A 26127-nucleotide genomic window follows, 5' to 3' on the forward strand; every position below is an offset into this window, starting at 1 on the left:
ATAGCTCCTTGGGTAATGTGCTTGCCAGTCGAACATGAGGACGGGAGTTTGGTGCCTGTTCACGACAAGAGCATATAGAATCCTAGGGAGCCTTTGGTCCTAGTAAGAGATTGCCTTGAGGAACAAGGTCAAACTTCAGTTGTGACTCTCAGGTTCTGGCTCTGCCTTCCCTCTGGTATTTGTACAGTTTTAGTTTCTCAAGAGAATCGGACAGCATAGGACTATTAGTCATGCATACAACGCTGGAAAGTCTCTCTCTCTCTCTCTCTCTCTCTCTCTCTCTCTCTCTCTCTCTCGCACACACACATTCATGCATGACCAATTGGTCACCAACGATATAGGGCAGAGCTGTGCCAGATGGTACAAATAGGCATTGCTGTGTAGAGACAGACTATTAAGAGAAGCCACAAACAAAAATAAACATGGTGTTCACAGTCAAGCTTTAAGTGACAACCCAATCAACTTGGCAAATCTCTGAGAAGCAAGTAGGCTAACAGTAATATGAAAAAGAAAATAGGGCTGGAGAGATGGCTCAGCGGTTAAGAGCACTGACTGCTCTTCCAAAGGTCCTGAGTTCAATTCCCAGCAACCACATGGTGGCTCACAAACATCCGTAATGAGATCTGATGCCCTCCTCTGGTGTGTCTGAAGATAGCTACAGTGTACTTACATATAACAAATAAATAAATCTTTAAAGAAAAAAAAAAAGATCCAATGTTTAAAAAAAAAAAGAAAAGAAAATATTCCTTTAAGCTAATAAGCTACCCACAAAACATTCTCACGAAATTTAAACTTTGTGTCGCGGCAAAGGCCCTTTAGTGCCATACAAAACTTGGACATCTATTCATCGTTGTGTATAATACATGTAAGCTTTTCTGGAAAGAGACTTCATGAGGAACCTCCTATACTTTTGAATGTCTTCTCACGGGACTGGAAAGATGGCTCACTGGTTAAGAGCACTAGTTGCTCTTGCTGAAGACCGGGGTTTGGTTACCATTGCCTACAAGGAAGCTCGCAATCGCCGGAGGTCCTCTTCTGACCTCTACATGCATCACGCACATGTGGAGCACACACATAAATACAGGCAAAAAAATTAAGTGAACATGAAAAAAAGTTTAAAAATTTTTCATCTCACTTGACATTCGTAAAAAGTAATCTGGGCTAGAAGGGAACTAAAAAGTTTCAAAGTAACGGTCGCTGAACCGTGACAACCAGTACAGCGATGCGGTAAACGCCATCTTTGCCAAATTCCCTCGAGCTGCTCGGCGCGCTGCCCTGACGTCACGGTGCTAGGGGCGGAGCGTGGGGTAGCAGGGCCTCCCGAAGGGGCTGAACGAGGCTGGGCGGGGTCTTATGAAGGGGCGGAGCCTAATCTCGTCGAGGGGCGGGGCAGGGCGCGGTGTGGGCGGGGCGGGGCCGCGAGCTCTCCGCCTGGGGTCTGGCGTTTATAGCTCCGCGCTGGCCGGCCCGTGGCGGCTGCAGTGTTCGGGGTCGCGATGTCAGGGCAGCAGGAGCGTGCAGAGCAGCAGCGAGAGGAATGGAGCGCGTCGGCCTCGCCGCCCTCCCGCTTCGTGCTGGGGCTGGACGTGGGCAGCACGGTGATCCGCTGCCACGTCTATGACCAGACGGCGCGAGTGCGAGGCTCCAGCGCGCAGAAGGTGACTAGGCGCGGCGGGTGGGTCTCGGGCTCTGACTGCACCCTCGCCCTTCCTGCACCTCTGGGGGGCTCGGGCCGGCGTGGCCCGGTGTCCGTCTCTCGCTTCCTGTCCGGCGGGACTCTGCGCTCTAGCTTTACCTGGGTGGAACCGAGGTGACTGTCAGGGCAGCGCGGGCAGATTGTGTGTATGTGGACAGAAGGTGGTTAGTGATTTACGTGGTTTTTCTGCACTTCCTCATCGACCTTTTAGCTCTTCAGATTTTGATGGAATATAAAACTGTTGGGGCTTTTTTTCGGTTGTGTTATTTAAACAATTCGTTGCATTTATTATTTGTGTATCTGTGGGTGCTCGCGTGCTATATGGCACACATTTAGGAGTCAGAGGACAACTTTCTTGGGCATCGGTTTTCTCCTTCCACCATGTTGGTCCGGTCCCTAGGATTGAACTCAGGTCTTCAGGCTTGGCAGAAGTACTTTTATCGCCAAGCCACCTTACTGGTTGCGTTCGTAAAGATGCTAGGTCCTCACATTAGCATCTAACTTCCATGGATATTGGAGACACTGAGCACATTTTGAAAGCTTTGTTATCCTTATTTCTTTCCATCTTTGAGAATTCATAAAAAGTATCTTCTGGCTTGAGAAGCCTGCCAAAGCATTGGTTGGTCTTTGTTAGCAAAGTCTTAAACCTCAGATGATACTAGTTAGCCACCAACCTATATTTTAATAAAGCGCTAATTTCTATACAGTGGTCAATGCAGTTGATTTGGTGTAGTGTTCTCATTTACTCCTTTCAGTACTAGCATTTTCGAATGTTTAAAATATTAGCGAAGGGATATGAGAGCCATTTAACTTCTTCGTGACAGCACTGGGCTCCCCCCTTTTTTCCGTGTGCTAATCCTTCATCGACAAGGGTGAAGGTAAGCAGTGACGGCCTTGAAAATTTACTTTGAGGAAATAGACGTTTCCTTCAGGGCTCTGAGCTAGGAGGTGAGTTGCAGCAACTGCACTGCGCTCTCTCTCTCTCTCTCTCTCTCTCTCTCTCATTCTCTCTCTCTCTCTCTCTCTCTCTCCCTCTCTCTCTCTCTCTCTCTCTCTCTCTCTCTGTCTCTCTCTCTCTCTCTCTCACCAGCTGTGTCGGAACACTGCCCACCCACTCAGTCCATCCCTGTCCCAACCTTTAAGGACAGGTCTAAGGCACATACATACTGAGCTCTTGTCGTATTGCAACTCTTTATCACAAACAACGATACTTCTTAGTTTTCCTTACAATTCTAGTCACAAAGTACTTTTGCTGAACCGGTGCATTTTTATTTATTTATTTATTTATTTTAAATTAAGGAATGAGTGTTTGGTTCAGGAAGGAGATGGCTCAGCAGGTAAAGAGGACTTCCCAGTCCTCCCTCCTAAGCTTGACAACTTGAATTGGATCCCTGAGATGGACAGGGAGAAAGGAGAGCATAGGTTCTCTCTGTCCTTGGCACTTTAAACTATGGCACAAGTTTGCTCCCTACCCCCAAGTAAATATGAAATCTGATAAATTTTTAAGAAGTTGGTAGGCAATTCAGCTGCATAGTTGTTGCACAATTTAAGGAAAATTGATTTTTAGAAAGTATTGGGGTTTGGTGGTACACACCTTTAATTCCAGGGCCTGGGAGATAGAGGCAGATGGGTCTCTGAGTTCAAGGACAGCCTGCCTGGTCTACAGATGGAGCTCTGGGACAGCCTGGGGCTATGTAAAGAACTGTGGAGACGATGCCTGGGAACTGATGGGAAGAACACTGTCTTTGTTAAATTGTGATAGCTGATGTCAGAACTTAAGGCTGTGCTTCTGGGCAGATAACTACATACAAAAATAAGTTATAGTGGTTTTTGTTTGTGTTTGTGTATTTGTGGTCTGAAGATCTCTCTCTGTGTCCAAGGCTGGTCTGGAACTCTCTCTGTAGCATAGGCTAGGTTGGAAATAGGTATCTCCCCACCCCAGCCCATCCCTGCTGAGACACCACTAGTCTTTGCTTATATGGCCATTTTAAAAAATAATTTTATGTCTGTTGTCTCTAGTGATAAAACATGGGGTCTTTCTTTGGCCAACTTTCTAGAAACTTAATCGTGCATCAGATTGTTAGTCCAAGCACACTGGCCTGGCATGTGCAGTGCCCTGGCTGTTATTTCCAACCAACAAAAAGATAAGGAGGCACTGTGTGGGGCTGTGCTGCAGAGAGCTGAATTCCTTAAGAATAAGGTCTTGCTGGTCTACACTGTCGTTTAGCACTTTAGGAGTTCATGGGCAGAGAGTAAATGATAGGAGAGCCGGGCCTGGTGGTGCTTTACATCTTTACTCCTCATGCTTGGAGGGCAGAGGCAGTCAGATCTCTGTGAGTTTGATGCTCGCCTGTTCTTCATAGCAGATTCCAGGGCAAACCAGGGCTGCACAATGAGACTCTGTCTCAGAATCAAAATAATTAAAATGCTAGGAATTCAGTTTACTCCATGGGTTCTGGACGGAGCCTTCTCAGTGGAAGTTACACCCCTTCTTATATGATGGAAAGATTGTTCATAAAAACCTCAAATCTTAGTGTAGGAGAATTTGATTTATATAGCCAAACAAGGCACATGGAAAGGAAATAAAAAGGGAAAAAGAGACTGTCCTTTGGGTATGTGAGCAGGACGGGCTTCCATTACCTTTAAGTTAAAATTTAAATCCAAACGTGAAACTTTGCATTCGGTTTGTATGAAGCTGCTCAAGACTCCAGTTATTGTTTTTCCCATTTCTTATGGTGATGCTGGTTCTATCTCACACAACACACACACACACAGGATTCTGCGCATTACATCCTCAACCTCTGTAACTTTAATCCCTCCACCCCAAGCCAGATGACCTGAGATCAATTCCTGGGACCCAGGTGCTTGAAGGAGAGAACTGACTTATCCAGGTTGGCCTCTGACCTTCTCACATGCTCTGTGCCAGGTATCCGCACACACAAAATGCCAAGACAGTCTTTATAGTGGACAGTTAAATGTTATTGTTAAGTGTTAGAATGCATGGCCCAAATCTGAAGCCCTCACAATGGGTATTGATATTTTGTTTTGGAAACTGGAGAAAACTCATCGTGTTCTTTCCCAGAAGGACGTCGTGCTTCTGTGAAAACCATAAAATGTGATGGTTGGAAGAACAGGATAGAAAGGCCCAGCACAGAGGCATCAAGGCCTCCAGCATTGGCAAGCTGTGTTCACTCTTGAAAAAACAGGCTCTGGCTTTTAACCAACTGAAGATGTTTTCTTCTTGACTTTTCACTGTTTTCTTCTGTTTTGGCTTAGTCCTCTTCTGTTGGGGGCACATTTCTCACGTTACATGGTTAGGGTTTCCAGTGGTTTGAGCTTGTTCCCAGGGATTAACTGATAGAATCTTAGACAGCCAGGGTGGTGCTTCCTGGAGCTATAGAATCTGTAAGAGGTGGGTCCTGGGGAGAGATCGTTAGGGGATTAAGGTGCTTCCTTGTTTTACACCCAAGAGATGTGGTAACTGCAGGAACACTGCCTTCCTGCTCTCTGCTTCCTGTCTCTTCCTCCTCCTTTCCCTCCTCCCTTCTCCTTTCTCTTCTTCCTACTTCCTCCTTCCTCCTCCCTCTCCTCTCTCCTTCCTTCTTCCTCCTCTTCCCTCCTCCTGTCCCTGTCTGTTCATCCTCTCTTCCCCTTCTCCCCTCCCCACTCTCCCAATTTTTGTGACTTCAAACTCTTGGCAATACTTGTCCAAGACTCCCAAGTGTTCGAATCATAGAGGTGTGCCACCATGCATGGCTATTTCTTCTTGTGTGTGTTGTGGGCACATAATGTTTCCTTCCACCATGATATGATGCAGCCAAGGGAGGCCTTGCTGAACTAAGGGGCCGGGGTGTGTGTGTGTGTGTGTGTGTGTGTGTGCGCGCGCGCGCGCGCATGCTGTGATTCTGAACTATCAGCCTCCAAAACTGAACTATAAAATCCTCTGCTGTGGGCTGGAGTGATGGCTCAGTGGTTAAGAGCACTGGCTGCTTCTCCAAAGGTCCTGAGTTCAATTCCCAGAAACCACATGGTGGCTCACAACCATTTGTAATGGCATCTGATGCCCTCTTCTGGTATGCAGGTATACATGCAGATAGAGCACTCACATACATAAAAAAATAAAGATCTTAAAAAACAAACAAAAAACAAAACTGGTGAAAATGGACATGGCATGCGCTGTCCAGCAGTGTAGGTGACATAATCTGAAGTCCCACCATTAGGTCTAAGGGCTTGGAGGTTTGAAGCAAGGATACCTACATGAAGTTGTTTTGAGAGAGAGAAATTATTTGTTGCAGTTGAAACATTCTAGCATAATTAGAAAAGCCTGGCAAAGTTGATGGAAGGGGGGTAGATTTTGTTAAACTTGCTTCCTAGGGGCACAGGGGAGACTAGCAGACCGCCATCCCCCATCACCTTGTAACACACCCGGCTTTTCAGGTCTCATCTTGACCACTTCTTCCATGTTGGACAGTTTCTTCAAATGGTGCTTCTGGTGGACTTCCTGCTCATCTTTCATCAGTATGTAAAGCACTGATCTCTGGCTGTTATTTGTAAGATCAGCCTCTCCAGAGAGTGAACCTAGCACCTGCTGCCGGTTAAGGAGAAGCAGCAGTGTGGTAAGGGGCTTCGGGGAGCCTTACATAGACTTTACCCCTTTCCAGGGCTCAGCCAGCCTAGAACCTCCACTCTCTGCTATGGTCTCTTCTCGGAGTTTGAGTGACTAGCACACACCCCCTTCATCTCTGCAGTGCCTGTAGTCGGAGGCACTCACAGAAGCTGAGGGAAAGAAATCGGGGAGACACCTTCAGTGAGCACTCCTTTCTGAGGAGAAGTAATGTGACTCAGGTCTCATAGAGCATTCTAAGGGAGAGATTTTACTTGGAGTGAAGTGGGGTGAAGGGGATGAACTAATCCACTCGGGGCATTGTCTTCTGTGTAAACTTTCCCACCTGCCCATTCTTAGTACACATTAACAACATTTGTTAAATCCACTCTGATCCTCTTTGTTCCTTCTCTTTGTTCTCATTCTGGTGCTGCCTTTTGGAAATAGGGTCTGTTTGTAATCCAAGCTGCCCTGGAACTCAAAACAGACCTCCTGAGTGCCGGGATGACAGACAGATGTGTGACCCATACCTGCTTATCTTTATTTTTGTCGCTTTTCTTTTATCGGAGTCTTGAAAAGTATCGGGATTAATATATTTGTTTAAGCCATCAGTTAAATTTTAATCTGTAGGCTCTTAAAAATATTTTCAAAGTTAATTTTAAGATTTTCATTTATGTGTCTGTATCCTTGTGTGTGAGAATGTACAGCCCATGCATGCCAGTGCCCGAAGAGTCTAGAAGAGGGCCTCAGATTCTCAGGAGTTGGAGTTGAACATGGCTGTGAGCTGCCTGACGTGGGTTCTGGGAACATCTATAGGAGATTAACCCAAAAACTCCTTCACACACTGTGACCTTATTGGCTTCCCACCAGTACCTCACTGAGTGTAACCACCTGCCTCTTCTCCGTGATATAGTTTTGTCTTCTGAAGACCTCATATAAAAGCTGAGTGAGGGACTGGGGGTATAGCTCAGAGGATATTGTGCTTGCCATACAAGCATGAGAAGTGGAGTTTGGACCTCCAGCACCCATGTTAATATTAGGTGGGCATGACAGCCCACCCATGATCCCAGTGCTTGGATGGGGGAGACAGAGGGTCCTGCCACTAACTGCCTAGCTAGACTAGTGGAGTAGACAAACCCCAGATCCAAGTAGGAGACTCTCCCTCGATGTCCTTCTTGCATAATTAGTGTTAACCGCCCACCTCACAGGATCTAGGACTGTCCAAGAATGTGCCTCTGGCCCTGGTCCTGAGGGGTAGGTATCTTGATTAGGCTAAAGGTTGCTGAAGCACAGTCTTAACTGTAGATGGGACTGTTCCCTGGTCAGGGGATCCTGGCCTGTACACAATGGGAAGTGTAAGCAGAACATTGGGCTCTGTTCCTGAGTGTGGGTGCAGTATGACCAGCTGCTTGAAGCTCCAGCCACCTTGGCTTGTCCAGCATCATGAACCGTGCCCTTTAACTGGAGGCCAGAAGAAAGCCTTTGTCTTTTAAATTGCCTTAAATTTAGAGAAGGGAAGCAGCTCCTATGTAGCTGGGACGGGTCCTCAGAAAGTGTGACCCTTCTGTTTGGTTTTTTTATCAGGGCGTTTTACAATAGCGAGAGGCAAAGGAGGAAGGATCTACATGTGCACCTGCACACAAGTTGGACATGACAGTGCATGCTTTAATCATGGGGGCTGAGGCAGGAGGGGCAACACGAGGTGTCAGTCTGCAGCCTGCCACCCTCGCAATGTGCCACGGTAAACATTTCTTTCTATTGGGATTAAAAGGAAAGAGAACAACGGAGAAAGACGTGTCCTATCTATACAGTAAGAGCTGTCAGGGCCGCGTTATTCAGCTGATAGCCTTTTGAGATTTGCTCAGGCTGTGTGTATCCACAGCTCATTCTTGGTTTGATGGTTTGTTTTCTGTCTGTTCTCCGGGGGTAAATACTCAGGAGTGGGTGTGTTGGTGCATATGGCAGATGAGTGTTTATCCTTTTTTTTTTTTTTAAGGACATAAACTCATCATGTAGCCCTGACTGGCCTAGAACTCACTATGTAGACCAGGCTGCCCTCACAGAGATCCTCCTAACACTGCTTTCTGAGGGCTAGGATAAAAGGTGCCATTATGCCTGGAAAGGAATGTGTATTTTAGTAAGAATTTGCTGAGCAAGGGCTGTGGACACACACCTGTAATCCTATACTTGGATAGCTGAGGCAGGAAAATTACTAGTTCAACGTGATGTTAGGTTAAGCAGAGAGTTTGGTCCCAGCCTGAACTACGTGTGAGACCCTGTCTCAAAACAGGTCAAAGCACATCACACCACCAGCAGCACCCACCCCACGCCCCAAACCCAGGCCTTTTCTTCATCAGCTGTACCAGTTTGCGTTCTTACTTGCAGTTCATGGAGATCCAGTTGTTCTGCCTACCTGTCAGTATCCGTAATTGTTTGGCTTATGTGTTTATTCATATTTACTATTATTTATGTGTGTGTGTTGGCTCGGTGCCGTAGCACTCATGTAGATGCCAGAGGGGCAGCTTCATGACTGTAGTTCTCTTTATACTTTTATATGAGGCCTGGGAATGGGGCTTAGGCACCTTCTGCTCAGCCACTTGGCCAGTGACCGGCTTATTATTATTATTATATCTGTACTTATCTACAATTAGTGGTAACACAGAGGCCTTGTTTTTTAAAATATTGTTTTAGATTTAAAAAATTTTAACTCATGTGTATGGGTCTTTTACCTGCATGTATATCTGTGTGCCATGTGTGTGCAGTGCCCATGGGGACCAGAAGGGTGGATGTCAGACCCCCTGGAACTGGAAGATGGATGTGAGCTACCATGTGGCTGCTGGGAATTGAGTCCCGGTCAACTGTGTAGCTAGTGCTCTTTACTGCTGAGCACCTTCCAGTCCCAACTGGTTTCTTTCTTTTTCTTTATTTTGTTTGTTTCTTTTGTATTTATTTATTTATTTATTTAAAAATTTGGGGCAGGGCCTTCTTAGGGAGCCCTGGCTGTCCCATAACTCCCAGATGTGGACCAAGTTGGCTTTGAACTCACAGAGATCCTCCTGCCTCTGTCTCCCCAGTGCTGGGATTGAAGACATGCACCACCACGAGTTTTAACGTCTCTGTGTTCGTATTTACCATCCATCTCCTTTTCTTGGCAAGTGCTTGTTTTGCTGCTTTGTGCATCTTTTTAATTTATTTTTGGTCTTGTTTTATGCATTTTTAAATTGGGCTATTCATTTGCTTGTTGGGCTTTCTTTATATATTCGGAATCTAGGTCTTGTGCTGGTACTCATCTGCGGCTATTTTCTACTAATGTGCACTTTATAATTTAATTCTCTTTTCTTTCTTCCCTCTCCCTGCCCTTCCCTCTCTCCCCTTTCCTGTCCTCTCCTTCCCTCCCCCTCCCCTTCCCTCTTCTTTCCTCCCCCTTCTTTCTCCTCTCTCCTCTTTTCCTTTCCCTTCCCTCCTCTGATTTTATGACACGGGATGGTCTTGAACTATCCTTGCCGTTGGGAGTCTTCCTGCTTCTGCCTCCGATTACTAAGATGATGGCCTGTGCACCTCCCACGCCAGGAACACTCATTTTCTTAAGAGCCCCCTTGCCTTTTGTTCGTCTGTTTGTTTGTTCAGGAATCATTGTTTACTTAGTTTTTTTAAGGAAAGATCTCCCTGTGTAGTCCAGGCTGGTCTGCAGCTCTTGATCCTTCTGCCTCTGCCTCCCACCTGCTGGGATCACAAGTGTGTGGCACTGCTTGGCTCTAGTTCTAAATTTCACATTTGTGCTTGTGTGTGTACCATCAAGTGGCCAGGCAGGGAACTGGGCAGTGATCTGTCCCTTTATGCTCCCAGGCTTTTAGTTTGCTTTTCAGGAACACATCCCGACCAGTGCAGCTTCTGTGTGAACCCAGGATCAATCCACAAGCTCCTGGGAGAGAGTCCTCCCTAGTCATCTTTTTTTTTTTTTTTTAATTGCTGTTGATTTTGAGACAGGGTTTTGCTGTATAGCCCAGGCTGGCCTGGAACTCACAATGTAGCTGAGACTGTTGCTGCTCTCCTGCTGTTTCGGCTTCTGGGATGCTGGCATAGCTGTGTGCTATTTTGTTTGTTTGTTTGTTTTACACAATTATGTTTCTGTTTTTGTGGTTTTTTTTTTTTTTTTTTTTTTGAGACAGGGTTTCTCTGTGTAGCCCCTAGCTGTCTTGGAACTTTCTCTGAAGATCAGGGTGGCCTCACAGAGATCTGCCTACCTCTGCCCCCAAGTGCTGGGATTAAAGGCAGGTGCCACCAATTACAAAACATCTCCATTGTAGAAATAAATGAAAAGCTAAAATAAAATGTAAGCCCTCTATAGACACCTGAATGCTGCTGTGTTGGTGGATAACTTTTATTATTTCAACATTTCAGGGTCGGGTGGGGAATGAATCCACGGTTTTGTACACACCCGGCTCTCTTTTCAAACAGTAAGGATTAATTACGTGCAATCATGTTACTTATTTTAACCAGTAGTTTAAGATGCAGGTATTATCAGCTTTGTCTAATGCCATTCTCACTAAATCTTGTTTTCATGAATAGGTAGAAAATGTTTACCCTCAACCTGGCTGGGTTGAAATCGATCCTGATTCTCTCTGGGCTCAGTTTGTTGCCGTAATAAAAGATGCTGTCAAAGGTAATGGTTTACAAAGACTGTCGCCCACAGTGGACTTCTTCCTGGTGAATTTTCCACGGATCTTGAGGATTACTAAATTTATAATACATACACTAAATGTATATACTATATATGACCTTTTATATATCATATATATCACTTATATATGATATATAGAAATATATATTTATAAATATAAATAAATAATAGATATACAAACATTTTTAAATGTCACACACCAGTTGTATTTGAGATCAGTTTAAGGTGCTGAGGAGACTCTGACTTAAAAAAAGAAAAATAAGAGGGTCAAGTTATTAAGAGCACTTGCTGTGACTTTAGAGGAACCAGTCTGGCTTCTGAGCACCGACATCTACTGGTTTACCACAGCTTGTACCTCCAGCTTCAGGAATCCATTGCCTTCTTCTAGCCTCTGCAGGTGACACATATATACATGTTTTTTTTTGTTTTGTTTTGTTTTTGTTTTTTGAGACAGGGTCTCAGTATGTTAACTCTGTTGTCATGGAACTCACTCTGTAGACCAGACTAGCTTAGAACTAAGAGATCGACCTGCCTCTGTCTCAGGAGTGCTGAGATTAAAGATGTCAGCCACCACTGGCAGCGTTATATTTTTTAAGTAGAAAAAAAAAAAAAAAGCTGGTTTTCGTGTAATAAGAAAATTGCAAATTTAGGGGCGGGGACTGGGTTGCTTTTCCCTTTTGTCTTTTGAGGTTTTACCATTTCAGAATTTCTTTTATGAATTGTAAGAATAAAGAGTTGATGGATAGTTCAGAGCGCCCTGCTTGTAATCTTCAGGTTTTGTTTGTTTGTTCGCTGGTTTGTTTTGTTTTTTTTTTTAAAGCCAAAGACTGTACCGTGCACATGTGTCTATTCCTCATAGTTAGGGTTGTTAGTAATCTTAACTGAACACTGTGACCACAAAAGCAACTTGGGAAGAAAGAGTTAATTCATCTTACAGCTTAGACGTTGATCCGTCATCACTCACGGACGCCAGGGCAGGAACTCCAGGCAGGAACTGGAGCAGAGGCCGTGGAGCAGTACCCCCTTGCTTCTGCTGGCTTGTTCATCTTGCCTTAAACACCCAGCACACCTGCCCAGGCATCGCACTACCACAGAGGACTGGATCCTTCCACATGAATCATTAATCAAGGAAATATCCCACAGGCTTGTCTACCGACAAATCTGATGGAGGCATTTTCTCAGTTGAGAGTCTTTCTTCTTAGGTGATGCTAACTTGAGTTAAATCAACAGACTAACCAGTGCACTAGAGAAGCATAGGTTTGCTTTGTTTGTGATTCTCAGCAAACGTCCCTGGCTGGGTTCTTTGGCCAGTTGTGCCTAAATACTACAAGATGATCTCACAGGAAAGGGACACTTCCTGTGTGACTAAGAGTCCTTATACCACTCAGGAAATATAGAGTAAAACCACTTCCAGAAAGGCAGTGTTGGCTCAAGCCTTTAATCCCAGCTACCCCGGAGGCAGAGGCAGGCAGATACCTAAGAGTGTGAGGCCAGTCTGGTCTACAGAGGGAGTTTCAGGACAGCCAGGGCTACACAGAGAAAAAACCAAACTCTACTTCCCAGGATTCTCTTACCTTTAGTTTAAAGAACTTTATTTTCAGTCTAGAATATGAGCTCATGCAACATTTATATAGCTGCCAGTCTGTCTGTCCATCTAGAGCTTGCTCTTTTTTTTAATATTTATTTATTATATGTAAGTACACTGTAGCTGTCTTCAGACACTCCAGAAGAGAGCATCAGATTTCGTTACGGATGGTTGTGAGCTACCATGTGGTTGCTGGGACTTGAACTCAGGACCTTTGGAAGCGCAGTCAGCGCTCTTAACCACTGAGCCATCTCTCCAGCCCCCGAGCTTGCTCTTTTTGAGATTGATAGTTAAGTTAAAAAAAAACATTAAAAATATTTATTTATTTTATGTATATGAGAATACTGTCACTGTTTTCAGACACACCAGAAGAGGGCGTCAGATCCCATTACAGGTAATTGTCAGCCACCATGTGGTTTCTGGGAATTGAACTCATGACCTCTGGAAGAGCAGTCAGTGCTCTTAACCACTGAGCCATCTGTCCAGTACCCTTAAGATTCCTTTTTTAAAGATTTATTTTTCTTTTCTTTGCATACCCATACCTTCCTGTATATCTGTCCACCCTGGCTGTGCCTGGTGCTTGTGGAAGCCAGAAGAGGACAGCGCTCTCTGTGGAACTGAAGTTAGAGATTCCAGTTGTAAGCCTCTGTGTGGGTGCTGGGAATTGAACTCTGGTCCTCTGAAGAACAGCTGTGTTGCTAACCGCTGAGCCAACTCTCCAGCTCTTTTTTTTATTGATCCTTTTCAAAAGTACAGTCCAGCTCAGTAGACTGTTTCTTATTTTGGGTTGTCTCATTCTTCCTAATTAGAGTTAGGTTAAACATTCTATCAATCTAGGAGGTGATAGATTTTTCTCTGTCCTCACATGAATTGATTTTAAAAGAATATTACAGGCTGAGTGTGGTGACATGCCATGGGATGCCAGCACGTAGGAGGCTAAGACAAGAGAATTGAGGCCAGCTAGCACTGCATTAATGAAACCTAGTTGCAAAGAAAGAAAGTAGTTTATATATATGGAAGTGGTTTATAATGTTCATTATAAAAACACCTCATTTCACCGGGCATGGTGGCGCATGCCTTTAATCCCAGCACTCGGGAGACAGAGACAGGTGGATTTCTGAGTTCAAGGCCAGCCTGGTCTACAGAGTGAGTTCCAGGACAGCCAGGGCTATACAGAGAAACCCTGTCTCGAAAAACCAAAAAGGAAAACAACAACAACAACAACAAAAAAACCCACCACATTTCTAACTCAGGAGGCAGAGGCCGATAGATCTCTGAGTTCAAGGCCATCCTGGTCTACATCATGTATTCCAGGTCAGCCAGGGCTACATAGTGAGATCTAGTCTAAAAACAAAACAAAACAAAAAACCCACATTTTTTTTATTTTAGGAAATTTGGTTGAAAAAGCTCATGCTTTGGTCTTGGGATATACTTATTGATTGTTTATCCTATTCCCAGTAGCACGAAAGAAAACCAGAAATTGAAAAACTGCTCTGTGCGTAAAAGCACATGTCACGTGGAAGCCTGGTGACCTGAGTTTGATCTCTGGAACCCCTGAGAAGCCTGAAGGAGAGAACTGAATACACATATGTACCATGTGTGTCCCCACCCCACCCCCCAGTCATTTAACACGCCCCCTCCCAACACAGCGACAACAGGACCCAAGTTCGGTTCACAGCACCCATGTTCGATGGCTTACGACTGCCTGTACCTCAAGCCCTGTGGGTGCCAGATCCCTCTCCCTCTCTGGCCTCCTCAGGCACCTGCTCAAATGCGGTGTGTACACACACACACACACACACACACACACACACAGAGGAATAAAAATAAATCTTTACAAAGTAACAACAACCAAACGCCTTCATGTCAGCTTAGTGGAGGGCCCATGCCTGTCCTTCCAACAGTCAGGCTGGTGGAGCAAGAGGATTGCTGCAGGGCTAACTAATGAGATCGGGGCCAGCCTGGGCTACAGAGTGAGCTTTATCTCAGAAAAGCAAAACAAACAAAAACAAGCTCATGTCTTTATTTCTATACTTAACATCTGTTTGTGTTGAAAATTATGTTCTCAAATTCAGTCATTATACTAATTTCTGTGGAGATTTTAATTCACCATCACCAGGCAGCTTCTATTATAGTTGGCTATATTAAGATCTAGGTTTTTAGTATTATCAGGAAAAAAAATTAGTGTGATTGATATTTGGTTTTTTTTTATTTTTTGTTTTTTATATTTATTCATTTTTATCTTATTTGATTGGCATTGGTGGTTTGCCTGCATGTGTGGAGGCTGTTGGATGCCCTGCAAACTGGAGTTACAGAGACTTGTGAGCTGCCTTGTGCCAGGTCCTCTGGGAGAGCAGCTAGTGCTTTTAACCGCTGAGCCGTCTCTCCAGCCCCACCCCATTTTAAGTTTTAAAAGGGCAGTTTTTGTTATTACTAGAGTATCTTTTTTTCTTTTAAATATACATAATGCAAAATTATCTTAGTTCTGATAACAGGACTCAGACATTCTTGTCAGAGGTTCTATGCTGTGTTTACACAGTTAAACGTCACTGGGTTTTAAACATGTCTTATCTGTCTTTACCTTCAGCTGCAGGAGTGCAGATGAATCAAATTGTCGGTCTTGGCATATCAACACAGAGAGCCACTTTCATTACATGGAACAAGTAAGTGTTTTGTGTGGCCTACACTGCCTCAGGGATCGGCTGCTGGGGGAACCTGTCTGGGGAGTTTTCAGTGTGTGAAGGAGGACAGTTGGGGTTGGCTAAGAGAGATTTAAATGGGTCTCCTTTTAGCTCATAGATACACTTTGTTCATCATTTGTGCTTAAAATAATGAGAAAGAAGCCAGGCATAGCTCCTACTTCAGTACTATGCATAGTGCAGTGAAAACCACGCAGTAGGGCTGGAGAGATGGCTCAGAGGTTTAAGAGCACTGTCTGCTCTTCCAGAGGTCCTGAGTTCAATTCCCAGTAACCACAAGGTGGCTCACAACTATCTTTCCAGCCCAAGAGACTTATCCTTAAAAAACCAAAAACCAACCAACCAAACAAAACCACAGGAATGGAGACAGCAGAGTGGTGTACAGCTATAGTTTCAGCACTTGGGAAGCTGAGGCAGGAGGATTGTTTGAGCAGAGTCTGAGGGCAGCCTGGGCAACACTGTGAGTTCCCATTTCAAAAGAAAACTTGAAATAACAGTAAGAGATGGCTGTTTTCTTCAAAGTTCCCTACCTTGTCTTGTGGTAGCACAAAGGTCTCAGAAACTTGCCTTCTACTGAGAGTCAGGGGTCCTAACCATGTCAGAACACAGCATGAGAGTAGGACATATGTTCTTAGGCTTGCTCGTCTTAGTGTGTATCTTCACAGCATCTGAGTATGTGTGTGCTGTAGACAGTCGCAGCAGCGCCCGCCGCAGTTGCCGAGCTGATCGCCTTTGCTCTTCCAACTTTCATTATCTGGACAAGAGACCAGGGAGGAAACCGAAGCTTAGAGAATAGGTTGGGGGACTGGAGAGATGGCTTAGAGGTTAAGAGCACTAGCTGTTTGTCCTGAAGTTCTGAGTTCAATTCCTAGTAACCACGTGGTGGCTTACAGCCATCTACAGTGAGATCTGATGCCCTCTTCTGGTGTCTAGGCATGTAGGCAGAATACTGTATACATGCTACAGAAATAAATCAAACTCTTGGGGAAAAAAAAAAAAAAGAAATTAGTAGGTTGTTTAAGGTCGCTCAGGGACTAGAGCCGGGATTCCAAACTATCTTTTTGTTATTTGTGTGTACCCCAACCCACTCCCCCGTTTTTTTCAGTGCTGAAGATTGGACCAGGGCCTCAAGGGAGTAGGCTAGCACCTCAGCCCCAAATCATTTTGTTTTCTGGGTTTTTTTTCCTTTCCTGTTTGTTTTTGTTTTTTTTTTGTTGTTGTTGTTTTTTTTTTAAAGATTTATTTATTTATTATATGTAAGTACACTGTAGCTGTCTTCAGATACTCCAGGAGAGGGCGCCAGATCTCGTTGCGGATGGTTGTTAGCCACCATGTGGTTGCTGGGATTTGAACTCTGGACCTTTGGAAGAGCAGTCGGGTGCTCTTACCCACTGAGCCATCTCACCAGCCCTTGTTTTTGTTTTTAACCGTGAAGCCTGTTATTTTTAATTACTCCCATCTTGCCTTCAACATGTGGGTTTTTTTTCCCCATGACTTTTAAAATTAAAAAGGAGCTGGACATTGCGGAAGCATGTGCCCACTGTCCCATCCCTCAGACTGAGTCTGGAGGATTGCTTGAGTCCAAGACCAGCCTAGCTTCGTAGAGAGAGGAATCAGAATAAAAACAGAAACAAAGTTGTATTCAATCAAAGCTCTGGACGCTGTAGGACATCTTGAGCTCGGGCAGTCGGGTGACAGGGTGACAAGAAGACTTAAACCTGCAAATCTAATCAGGGTGAATTCCCAAAGATCGGGCCTTCCATTCTGTATTAGGCAGGGGGAAGAAATGTGGCCAGCTTGGTGGCTCACACCTGTAACCCCAGCACTCAGACGGCTGAGTGGGGAAGATTGCTACCAGTTCAGTTCATGGCTAGCCTGGGCTGTACAGTAAAACCTTGTCTCAGAAACAAATTAATAATACCCATAATACCAAATGAATCCAAGTGAGCTGCACACCTAGCCAGTGGCACCTTGCCCTTTGCAGAACGGTGGATGTTTTGTATATTGTAGATGTCCCACCTCTCAGGATGAGCCCAGATGTCTCCAGACATTGTAGAATGGCTCTCCCTTGAGAATCCCCAGCAGAAGCCTCCAGTAGTTGTGTTCTCTGGTAGAGACTGTGGAAGAAGAGAAGCAGTCAGGCCACGGTTTTACCCTGAGGTTTTCTTCTCTCCCAGATTTAAAGAGATTCAGGGTGGGAGGAAGGCTGGCAAAATGGTACCCAGGCAGATGTGAGAAATCTGTGCTCAGTGGGTGGAGGCTGAAAGAGTTCCCAGGGGAGGAACTTGCTGGAGATGTCCATATTGGTCAGAGTTGGAGGTGAGGTCATTGGTCCCCTAGTTTGCTTTTTGTGTCATCCACAGCAGGAAGGACAAGTATTAGACAATAGTTTTTAATTCGACAGTGGAAATTTTAGAAAAAGCAGGTCAGGTTCTGAGATAGTTCAGGTACCGTACTGGTGTTTAGCAGTAAAACAATTTATTGTGAGTTTGTTTTCTTATCTTTCTTTTTTTTTCTGTTTTAAAATATTAATATTTTATGAATTTTGGAAAGCCTTTTTGGCAGTAGAATTTAAAATATAGACAAGTTTTGCAGAAATGCGTATGGCCCTGTCCTTGTTTGATGGTGAAATGAAGGCGTCGTCTTCTGCTCACTATGCTGTGTCATGGTGGCAACAGCCACCTAGACCCCATAAATGCCAAAGACAGCGCCAGGACGGATGGATGGCGCAGAGTGAGCAGGTTCCACTGAGAGAGAGGCAGAGCAGAGCCTGTGCAGTAGTCATGGTTGTTCTAGTATAGTCAGCATCCCACATTCAGTGTGTGTGAATGAGCAAGAATGCATGTGAGCACACATGTATAGAGGCCAAATATCAAGAGTAGGTATCTTCTGTTGGCCTCCACCTTAGTTTTGAGTCAGGGTTTTTCACTGAACCTGGAGCTGACCAATGGGCTAGACTGTCTGACCAGGAAGACAGTGATCTTTGTGGCTTTGTACCCACTGGCCAGCTCCCTGGTGGGGTAGCTTTGTTTGAGATAAGCTTTCACTAACTAGCTCAGATTGCCCTCAGATTTGAGGTAATCCTCTTGCCTCCTGGACTCTGAGATTGTAGGTATTAGCCAGTGTGTTGGGTTTTGCTTTTTCTGATCATGGTGCAGCCCTGTCGTCACAGCCATAGAAACCGATTTTCCTCATGGTATTAATACCAAGAAGTTTACAAGTTTGAACTTCGTGCTTTCTCCTTGACTTCCCGCAGGCCCCTCAAAGCCAGGAAGCTCGGTGTTGATGGTTTTCAGTCCTTCATGTATTTTACCTATTCTTTTGAGCTAAACCCTCTTTCTTTCTTCATGTTTCATCCACGGCGCACTGAGCTTGCTTTCTGCAGTGATTATTCATGGTATTTCCTCCATTTTTGCTGCTTTTGAAAACTCACCACTTGTTTGTTTCTTCAGTCGCTGAGTCTCTCGGGGAGATTTTGCCAGCCAACTCCAGATGAGGGTGTGTGCCAATTAGCAGTGTAGATATGAGTCATAAGCAGGGAGGGGTCACTCAGTAACGTTGAGCTTCTCAGGCCCTGGGCTCTCTCTGCTGCTTTAGGAACTGAATGCGAAGCTGATGTCACACCGGCCCTGGGGGATTTATATTCTCCATTGCAGGATGTGTAAACTGCCCTCTTCCTAGCCAAGCAGGCCTTTTGCTGGAATATGTTTGTGTTAATGGTTATTACTAATTGCTTTTGGCACAAAGTATGTTAAGAGCCACAGAATAAAGTGTCAATAGGATTGAAGGCGGTTTGTTTATGATACTGCCATTCATGTTCCTCTCTGTTCTCTGCTTTTAAAGAGCTCAAACTGACCTATTTCAATGCTAGATGAGTTTTGGAGTACATGCCTCTACGTAGGATCGACTTCTTGATTGTTGAGTTAGCCTCAGTTTCATCTTGTGGTTTTTATTGCCCCCCCCCCCCCCTTTAGCTGTGCAACCCTTCAGCTGCTGTGCTGTGCCTGCCTTAGAGCCTTTGAACACATAAGAGCCATTCTGTCAGAGCGCCTGTGGTTCCTCGGAGCCAATCCTATTGTCATTTCTCACCACAGCCTTTCTTTCCTCCCCACAGGCAGGCTGTCCCTAATCGACCCCTGTATTTCTCCTTCATGAGCCTTGTGCCTGTTGTCTGTAAGCCACGGAGTGATTATTTCTTTGAGTGCCGTGGTAAAAGTATACTCACCAGAGCAATGATGCCTGTATTCTGTTCGCTGCTCTAACTCCGGCTTTTAGAACAATCCTTCATAAATGTTTGCTGGAGTCCATGGAGGACTGAGCAGGGGTCCGGGCTACTCAGGGGGACTAGTACAGTGATAGCATTAGCAATTAAAGATAGTTACACTGACAGAGAAAAAGAACTGCTCAGAAAGAAGTTCTGGAACGTGCAATTAATTCACAGTTCAGGTTCAATCCTCTGCATTGTAAAATAGGAAGGAGGAGGGGGATGGAGGGGGGAGAAGAGAAGAGAAGAGAAGAGAAGAGAAGAGAAGAGAAGAGAAGAGAAGAGAAAAATATTAGTATATATCTGGAGATGACTTGCAGGAGCCTCAAAAGAAAAGGGTTGTCATCTCTTCTTCCTCCTCCTCTCTTCCTCATCCTTCTCCTCCTCCTCTTCTTCTTCTTCCCCTCTTCCTCCTCCTCTTCCTCTCCATTTCTTATGTTTGTACTGTTATTGTAGTATTGACCCAGAGTTTGATAGATTATTCTTTGCTTTGTCTTGTTCTTTTGATGAAAAAGGTGTAGCCCAGGTGAGCCATGAACTGATCTTCTTGCCTACTCAGTGTTCCTACTTGATTTCACCACCACGGCTGGGAGATTGAGTAATTGATTAATTAGTTAATTAGAGATAAGGTCTCACTTTCTCCCAGGTAGACCAGGTTCGTGTTGCACTCATTGCAAGCTTCCTGCTTTAAGCTTCTAAATGCTGAGATTATAGGCAGGTACCACCTGCTGCGCCATCTCCCTGGCCCTGGGGTTTTCTTTATTGGATACATCTTGGTAATCATATTAGATAGCCAATTCTAAGGTTTCCAGAAGTGGCGAGGTGGAGGACACTGTAGAGCTGCTGGGGTCAGAGGTTTGTTTTATGATTAGATCAGGCTGACCATAAAGAAGGGGGAATCATTGGCTTTGTTTGTTTATTTTTGAGACAGAATCTTACTATAGATCCCTAGATGGCCTGGAGTTCACTGTGTAGACCAGGCTGGGCTGGAACTCAGGGAAATTCATCTGCCTCTGCCTCTGCAGTGCTGGGACAAAAGCATGTGCTACCAGGTCAGGCCCATTGGCTTTTCAAAACATAGAGCAAGTCTCAAGGGCCTCGTCAGTAATTTTGTTACTGCACGTGTACATGTTACATTGTTTCAAAGGGATAGTCGGTTTGGGGTAGGATCTATTCAAAATCTGATTCTACTTGCTACAAAATATTTCTAAGGGTTTTGTTTTGTTTTGTTTTGTTTTGTTTTTGGTGGGGGAGTGTCACTCTCTGTTCCAGGCTGGCCTGAAACTCATGGCAGTCCTCCTGCATCAGCTTCTCAAGTGCTGAATAAGCCATGGTCCAGTTAATGTTACATAATTGTTATGTGCTGTGTTATGAGAACCAAAGAGAATGCAAGAATAAGTTCCATTTAATTGATTGTAGTTTGAAATTTCTTTTTTTTGTTTTCTCTTCTGGCAGATCTTTTTTTTTCCCCCCTGTGCTAGGATTGAGCCTGGACCTTACACATTCTAAGTGTCCCATCAATGCCTCTAGCCCTCTGTGGCTGGCCTTCGATGTAGTGTTTGATTTTTACTTTCCTATTTCCATCTTTCTTAGGAAAACAGGCCATCATTTTCACAACTTCATTAGCTGGCAAGACCTAAGGGCAGCTGAACTTGTAAAGTCCTGGAATAATTCTCTCATAATGAAGGTAATTTTTTTTAATCAAATGGGTTTTTTCTTTTTCTTTTTTTTTAAGATTTTATTTATGAGTACACTGTAGCGATTTTCAGACACACCAGAAGAGGATGTTGTATCCCATTACAGGTGGTTGTGAGCCACCATGTGGTTGCTGGGATTTGAACTCAGGAACCCTGGAAGAGCAGCCAGTGCTCTTACCTGCTGAGCCATCTCTCCATCCCAAATGTTTGTTTGTTTTTCTATAAATGTCTCTTAACTTCAGATTTAATTGTAGAGTCTCCTACCTTTTAAGTTTTAGGACATTAAGACAAAGAGCCAGTCAGTGAAATGTAGGAGTAGTCTACCCAAAGCGTTGGTGGTAGATTTAAATGCTTTTCTACTTCCTGACCCTCGGCGAGGCTGGAGGGAATTTGGGGTGGACCTGTGCTTCACGGGCTCAAGAGATCTCTTACTTCTGCCTGGGGAAAGGAAAAGGATGTAGTCAGCATGGATTGAGGTGCCCAAACTGCGTCATCCTTTCTTAGAAAGGGAGTGGCTACTGGCATAGCTAGCTAGCTGACTTCTGCAGCTCTTCACACTACCTGGTGCATTGTAGGCTACCGGAAAGGATAGTGAGAATGCGAACCAACCGTGAGGACAGCAGTGACAGCACTTTAGCTGTAAGTGAGCCCATGCTGCCAAGGGCGCGCACGCGGTTACTGGGGAAAAGGCGAAGCTCCTCAGATAGGGCGCAGCCTGGGGTGTTTGCTGTCACTGGTACTCAGTGTTCTAAGTGTTGCTGATGGTGACTTTTTTGTTTTGTTTTTTTTGAGACAGTGTTACACACTGTGTAACCCTGGCTGTCCAGGAGTTGGCTCTGTAGATTAGGCTGGCCTCAAGCTCTGAGATCTGCCTGCCTCTGCCTCCTGAGTGCTGGGGTTAAAGGTGTGTGCCAAAAACTAATCAGATGTTGACTTCTAATGCCTCGTGACTAAATGCCTTCTCGGCTACTGTAGCGCTCTGAACTGGCGCAAGGGGTGCATCTGGGAAATGACAGACAGATGGCTCTTCACGCCCACGTGATGTGACGTGATGTTGGTACCGGGGATCAGAACTTCAGTCCTTTGTGTACAAGCACCTTCATCTCTGAGCCATTTCCTGTTTGTTTGCTTTCACACAGGGTCTCCACGATAGGGCCTGACCTAGAGCTCAGTATGGAGCCCAGGCTGACTTTGAACTTGTGGTCCTGCCTGTCTCCTGAGTGCTGAGGTTGGCCTGTGTACCACTATACCTGACTTCATGTCGTGTTTTTTTTTTTTTTTTTTTTTTTGGTTTTTCAAGACAGGGTTTCTCTGTATAGCTCTGGCTGTCCTGGAACTCACTTTGTAGACCAGGCTGGCCTCGAACTCAGAAATCCGCCTGCCTCTGCCTCCCGAGTGCTGGGATTAAAGGCGTGCGCCACCACGCCCGGCTCATGTCGTGTTTTTATTTGATGTCTATGAGTATCTTGTCTGCATGTGCCCACAGATTGTTGGGGGAAATATTTTAAAAAAAGAACTGGCACCGTCCTGCCCTTGTGCCTCTGCCCCAGTGGCCGGGTGGCTACACACTAGCAGGTAATGGCCGACCTGTTTTTATCTCATGGAGACACTGACTCTGAACTCCAAAATCTCTTCACCTAGCTCGCTAAGTTCCCACTGGCGAGTCTCTACCATGCCAGCCCTGTGCTTCAAATCCTCCACGGCCTTTGTGGTGCACATCAGGCAAACTCACACTTTGCAGCCATACCTTTCTCTCTGGAACCCAGAAGAGCAGCCCTGTGAAAGAAAACGCAACACAAACTCAGTTCAGAGACAATGGTAACTCGATCTCTGGGTGCAACAACTAAAACTGAATCCTGTGAGCCTTATTAAATCTGATTCCTCCAGTGGTGAGTCCTTGCGGATTTGCCATGATACCAGGAAACTCTAGCAGCTACATCTTACCCGTATGCCGTCCCCATTCCAAAAAGGCCTAACTCTCTCCTGCTCCCTCTCTTCCTCCGCCCAACCCCAAAGTCCCTCGGACCTCTCCCAGTGGTTGGCTCCTTTGTACATTAGGGGATTGGTTCACAAGAAGTCACCTGAGTACCTTTGACTCTTCCCTTGTCGGAAGCCCCGCCCAAGAGAGTGGAATTAGCATACAAACAGCACCAGGCCCATCCACAACAACAGATATCTGAAGAAGGTGTTGGATCCCCTAGAGCTGGAGTTGTGAGCCACCGTGGGTGCTGGAACTGAACCCACGTGCTCTGCAAGGCAGCAAGTGCTCTTAGTCACTGAGATGCCTCTCTTACCTCTGCTTTTATTCTGTAAGAAACAAATTAAGCTGGACATAGTGGCGCACATCATTAATCCTAGTGTGGGGGAAGCAGAAACAGGTGGACTTCTGTAAGTTCAAGGCCAGCCAGGACTACATAGTTATACCCTGTCTTAAAAAGGGGTGGGGGTCAAGAAAGAAAACCCAAGTGCCCTTAAATGTATTTTCTTAAAGATCTCTTTTGTTTTTAAAACAGGTATTGCATGGGGCCACCCGAGTCCTTCATTTCTTCAGTAGAAGTAAAGTAATGTTAACGGTCAGCCGCTTCAATTTCAGCACCCAGCATGCTACCTTAAGATTGACCTGGATTTTACAAAACCTGTCTGAGGTAAGAGAAGGTTGTGTGTGTGGAGAGGGGATCATGACTGTGGGGAATAAAAATTTAAAGAGTAAGAACGATAATCCAGCCTTTTGGGGAAGTGACCAGTACTCCTGGGGTAGAAGACCGTTTTCCATTGGTTCCTGTGTTTAAAGTCTTTGTATTACGTCATAACACAAAAAAGATTGACAGTAAGTTTGAAGCTAACCTGGGCTACATCCAGGAGCTCTAACGATGTCTGACGATGAGATGACATTCTTACAGGGGAAGTATTGTACAGCCCTACATTTCCCTGTCAGTCTTTTAGTGTGTGTGTATGCTAGATAGGTACATAACTTTTTGGTTGAGTCAGGCATGCTGGGGGCGGGGGGTGGGGGTGGGGACATGGGGGAGGGGGCGGTGCTGAACTTGAGTTAGGCTCAGGTAAAAGCAAAGGTGACAGGCTCTGCAAAGCCGGTGCCTCTTTTTGATTGCAGGCCAGTTTTAGGGAGTGTGGCACAACCCTGGCTTGCTTCATGGGGATTACTTCAGTTCCCTGCCAAAAGCCACGCCTCCAAGATTTGGAGCCTGAGTGCTCTTAACTCAGTCCTGGCTCCTGCTCCAGCAGCTTAACTCTGTCATCCTCCCTGGCTCCCGAGAAGCTGTTCTCTTAAAGGACTTACCTGTGCTTCTAGTTGTCAGGGCAGATAGCTGCCCTGTGATAACAACCCTGATGGATCAGTGAAGACCTGAACACCTGATCCTCCTGCCTCCACCTCCAAGCTGCTGGGGTTATAGGTATGCACCGCTGTACCCTGACCATTTTTTCTGACGTTCATTAGAAACGCCCCATGATTTAAATCATCTTTGGCGTATGAAAAACCTTGTGTGCTGTTGCTGTGTGCTCACTCTGGCAGCACGCTTACTAACGCTGGGACAGTCTGAGAAGATCAGGGAGCCCCGGCATAAATTCCACAGCGAATTTAGGAAGCATCCCTGTTTTTCTTTCAAACTGTATGTTGAACAAATTTTAGAATTAAAAAAAATTAACTTAAGAATGCTAAGTAAGAAAGCCGGGCGTGGTGGCGCACGCCTTTAATCCCAGCACTCGGGAGGCAGAGGCAGGCGGATTTCTGAGTTCGAGGCCAGCCTGGTCTACAAAGTGAGTTCCAGGACAGCCAGGGCTACACAGAGAAACCCTGTCTCGAAAAACCAAAAAAAAAAAAAAAAAAAAGAATGCTAAGTAAGCCGGGCGTGGTGGTGCACACCTTTAATCCCAGCACTCGGGAGGCAGAGGCAGGCGGATTTCTGAGTTCGAGGCCAGCCTGGCCTACAAAGTGAGTTCCAGGACAGCCAGGGCTGCACAGAGAAACCCTGTCTCGAAAAACCAAAAAAAAAAAAAAAAAAAAGAATGTTAAATAAGATATTACTGAAAGCCAGGTGTGATTGTGCATACCTTTAGTCCTAACATTTGGGAGGCAGAGGCAGTCATCTCTGTGAGTTCAAGGCCAGTCTGGTCTACAAAGGGAGTTCCAAGATAGCCAAGGCTATTACATAGAGAAACTCTGTCTTGGATAAATAAATATTTAGCTTCTAGCCTCTGTGTACAAAGTGCGGGTGACTGACTGGGTGTGTACCAATGTATATACCACATGGAGTAAATATAAATAATAAGTGTGAATGCCTATGGGTGTGTGGAGGTTCAGGAGAGATGCAGTGACTGAGATAATAGCCACGTGGGAGATACCCATAGTGCCCTGTGGCATGAGGTGGAGCTGGGGTGGAAAGACAAGCTGAGCAGATAAGGACAAATGAGGCAAGCCATGTCTCAGGAAATTATTATTTTCTGTCTATCCAGAATTCCAACTTTGGTATTATCAGATTTAAAGAAGCTTTGGCCTTTTCCCCCCTTGGGCAATGCTTTTGGTTTGGTGTCGGTGCTGTGTTGAGTAGCTACTCCGTGGTCTTCCGACTGTGTGGTCTGTGCCACAACTGCTCAGCTGCTATAGCTGGAGCAAATAAATCTAGCTGGAGTCCACTCAAACTGTATAATAGATTCTAATATTTGAATTTTAGAGAGTTTTTGTTATAAAAATATCTGAGGGTTTTTTTTTCCAATATCACAATATAAATTCTTCACTAATTTTAAACCAACAATCGTGAGGTTATAGAGACTGTCAGGATTTCCAGGGCAACTGTCTGAGTTTTTGTTCAGCTGCTAAGATAAAACATCCTAACAAATACAAGTGAAGGGTTTATTGCAGCTATGGTTCCAGGTTCCAGTCCA

The 26127-nt window shown here is 45.1% G+C and overlaps 1 protein-coding gene across 1 annotated transcript in view; it reads left to right on the forward strand.

The window, feature by feature from the left end:
- Positions 1 to 1429: 1429 nt before the first annotated feature.
- Positions 1430 to 26127, forward strand: part of Gk5 (glycerol kinase 5) — a 68733-nt gene continuing 44035 nt past the window's right edge. Inside the window, exons 1-5 of the mRNA XM_085827913.1 lie at positions 1430 to 1658; positions 10869 to 10962; positions 15153 to 15228; positions 21122 to 21215; positions 23739 to 23870. Of these exons, the coding sequence (XP_085684039.1) occupies positions 1497 to 1658; positions 10869 to 10962; positions 15153 to 15228; positions 21122 to 21215; positions 23739 to 23870 (558 nt within the window). The 5' untranslated portion in view covers positions 1430 to 1496. The remainder of the gene's footprint in view (positions 1659 to 10868; positions 10963 to 15152; positions 15229 to 21121; positions 21216 to 23738; positions 23871 to 26127) is intronic.

This window comes from Mus caroli, unplaced genomic scaffold, assembly GCF_978045245.1.
Source record: "Mus caroli unplaced genomic scaffold, Mus_caroli_1 scaffold_11, whole genome shotgun sequence".
Lineage (NCBI taxonomy): Eukaryota > Metazoa > Chordata > Mammalia > Rodentia > Muridae > Mus > Mus caroli.